This window comes from Salmo trutta, chromosome 3, assembly GCF_901001165.1.
Source record: "Salmo trutta chromosome 3, fSalTru1.1, whole genome shotgun sequence".
NCBI lineage: Eukaryota > Metazoa > Chordata > Actinopteri > Salmoniformes > Salmonidae > Salmo > Salmo trutta.
The window spans coordinates 48,186,663-48,189,729 of NC_042959.1; the positions used below are offsets into that span (position 1 = coordinate 48,186,663).

Below are 3,067 nucleotides of genomic sequence, written 5' to 3' on the forward strand. Positions count from 1 at the left end.
TGCTTATTAACACAGAGCGATGTAGGTACCGTCGATCTAACCTATGACAATGTAAATATGTTTTCTGATTTATAAAGGAACAATACTGTAGGCTGTCCTTGGTCCCTCCAAAGGTTGCACCATTACATTTGGCTACATTACTTCCCCAGTGATACCCCGGCCAGGAGAAATGTGAGCTCCTTGGCTCAGTCAGCGTTCACATCCTTGGTTTCACATCACCTTCAATTTGAATTCCATTACCTGCAGTGCCACTTTTCAAATAATGGTAAGCCCTATTAATTACCAAAGTATGGGTCCAGGGTAAAGGTGAAAGTGCAATTACCGAATTAAATCAAGCCGCCATTTAGCTTGTCAGTCCTGACAGAAATAATTTGGGTGAATTATTAAATGCCTCTGCTGGTCTCCTTAGCTTTAACCTCAGACATCCCCACACTGCACGAGTCAAAGCAAAGTATTGTTTCCCTTTAATGAAATAAAATGATTAATCATGTTGTTTTTTTCTCATACTAGCTTGATAGTCTTCCAAAGTCTCTGAAGTAACCCCAAAACAAGGCTTTAATGTGACTCCTATTTGAAACAATGTATTTTTACTGACATGCTGTTACCAAATATATCTTTCAAGAAGGGGGGGGGGCATCTGTCGTTCATTTCATCTAAGGCAATTATGGGTTTTTAAGTCTAATATTTCCAAATTGCAAATTGTTATCATGATTTTCTGTCCATTTAATTGAAAAATGCAATTACTACACAATGTACTACCATAGGAAGCAGTGCCATGGTAACAAAGAAATGGGAGAAATTGTGTATATTTGGGAATTATTGTGCGCACCTATGATTACTCAGCTTTTTACCTCATTCTTATCAATTTTAATATGAAAGTCAGGGCCTGTATTCACATTATTCACTATGACATAAAAAGCAAAACTGATCCTAGTTCAGCTGAGACGCTTTGGCTGTGTTTAGACAGGCAGCCCAATTCTTATATTTTGTAACACTAATTGTAATTTTGACCAATCAGATCAGCTCTGAAAAATATCTTATGTGAAAAGAGCTGATGTGATTGGTCAAAAGACCAATTAGTGGGAAAAAATATCAGAATTGGGCTGCCTGTGTAAACACAGCCATAGTCTGTAATAACGATAATTTTTATCTGATCATTTTTATCATTTTTTTCCCATCTACCTAAAGATTGTAACCTTCCACATTCAAAAGACCTATTCAATCCATGCTTTACAGCTTACTTGCATGCAACAAAAATGGACGGTTAAACCCCATTTATAGAACACTGTTTAATATTGATGGGTTAAACCACCACAATACTGCCACTGAGCAGACATTTCTATCTAATCAGCTGGTGTAATGAAGCAATTTGCCTAATGGTTGAGTAAATTAAATGTTTGGGTGTGGTTTCCATGACAACCAGCTGTCCGTAATTAGTTAATCAAGACAGGCAAGGGTTGAGGCTCAGAGTGGCTACATATGTCAAGAGTTTGTAAGTTACTTGAATCATTTGGTCATCAGGTAGTTTGTGTCCATACCACTGAAACAATGCATCGAGCTCTGCCCATATATCTAAGGTAAAACTTGTGGCTCTTTGAAAATGTTTATCTTATTAGATCATGTATTTGTATTGAATTTCTTTCTCTTGCAGTGTCTTTTTGATTAGCTCTGTCTTTGCTGGAGGTTCCTGGTGTGCCAACACAGCAAGAGGTACTCTGTGTGTGTGTCCTAAATGTTGTTACTTAATGCCATATTTTGGCTTAAGATATGTACACTAACATTTCTGTTTTGTTGCTGTCTTTTCACTTTAGCCCGAGCAGCTGCCCTGGGTTTGGACCTCCCTAGGACCCAGTTTGTCCCTTACCATTTTCGACCAACACGCCATAGAAGTTTTGATCCCATCAAAACCCACTATGAAAATAATTATGGCCCCAAAGAGGCTGAGTTTGAGCCTATCCTTCCACACAATGGTAAAATTCAAGGGGATGGATATCCAAGTGACTGGGCCTATGGACAAGTCTTCCCCAGAGGCTTTCAACCCAAACCGTCTACACTAAACCATCACGGTTCTGATCCCAGTTTGGCTGACTCCTCTTTCAGCCATTCTGTCTACACTCCCAGGGGACAATTTGTTAGCAGCTACAAGTCCAACTTTGAGCAGGTCAAGAATTCTGTACCTCGACCAAATGTAATGGTAGCCCCTAGTCAGTTTGAGTACTCAGAGAACGTGGACAATCGAGGCTACTATAATCCTGTTGTAGTTCAGCCTGTCGCCAGCAGACGTAGAACAGCCCAGAGTGTCGTTTCACGACCCCAGAGCAGAGGTGCTGTACCCTATGGAAAAAGTATCCTGTGGTCCTGGCCACAGTAGAGGCTTTTCCTCTAAATCTGCTCCACCATCCCAGAGTGGACTTATCAGCCCCCGACCTAAGAAAACTCTGTTCCCAAGCCATGGTGCAGTCTATTCTGTGATCAAAGAGCTGAAATATGAAGCAGTTTGAAGTGTCAGAAAAAAACGGGATCCGGTTGGTTAAGATCCTAACGGACAAACTTTCCTTTGCAAACTACCTTTGTCTGAGGAGCCAACAATTTGGCTCATTGGTGAGCAAATCGGTAACCTTATGTACTTTTTAAGGGCAAAACATGTAAGCTGTGTTTGTATTCCAGTACATTTACTTATCCATGATATCACTGTTCTGAATCACTATTTGGTTATGGCTCTTCACCCACTGTCTAGTGTTTATCCTTCAAATAAAATGTCCATTATGTTCTGAGATGGTTTTTTTTTTATTACTAGGAACAAATCAACTGATAGACCAAGTAAAGACTAACATTTTTGCTACATTTATAGAATTTTGGTTTAAGACAAGTTATCCAGCAGTAAGTGATGCACCAGAAGTGTAGTTTAAAATATACACTTTGAACAGAAATAAGATGTGCTTGTGATAAATTGTTCAGTTTGCTTGTTGACCAACTTTTGATCACCTTAAGTGATTGTGTCCCTGTAAACCAATAGACACTCAACCAGAGGTTGTATCCAATCTAAATACCTACACCAAAGATGGTG

The 3,067-nt window shown here is 39.5% G+C and overlaps 1 protein-coding gene across 1 annotated transcript; it reads left to right on the top strand.

Annotated features, from left to right (window-relative positions):
• The first annotated feature begins 1,469 nt into the window (after nt 1-1,469).
• LOC115164898 (uncharacterized) lies at nt 1,470-2,638 on the top strand. The gene is made up of 3 exons (XM_029717810.1): nt 1,470-1,577; nt 1,652-1,710; nt 1,812-2,638. The coding sequence occupies exons 1-3, from the start codon at nt 1,480-1,482 to the stop codon at nt 2,369-2,371; spliced, it is 717 nt and encodes a 238-aa protein (XP_029573670.1). The 5' UTR covers nt 1,470-1,479; the 3' UTR covers nt 2,372-2,638.
• The last annotated feature ends 429 nt before the right edge of the window (nt 2,639-3,067 follow it).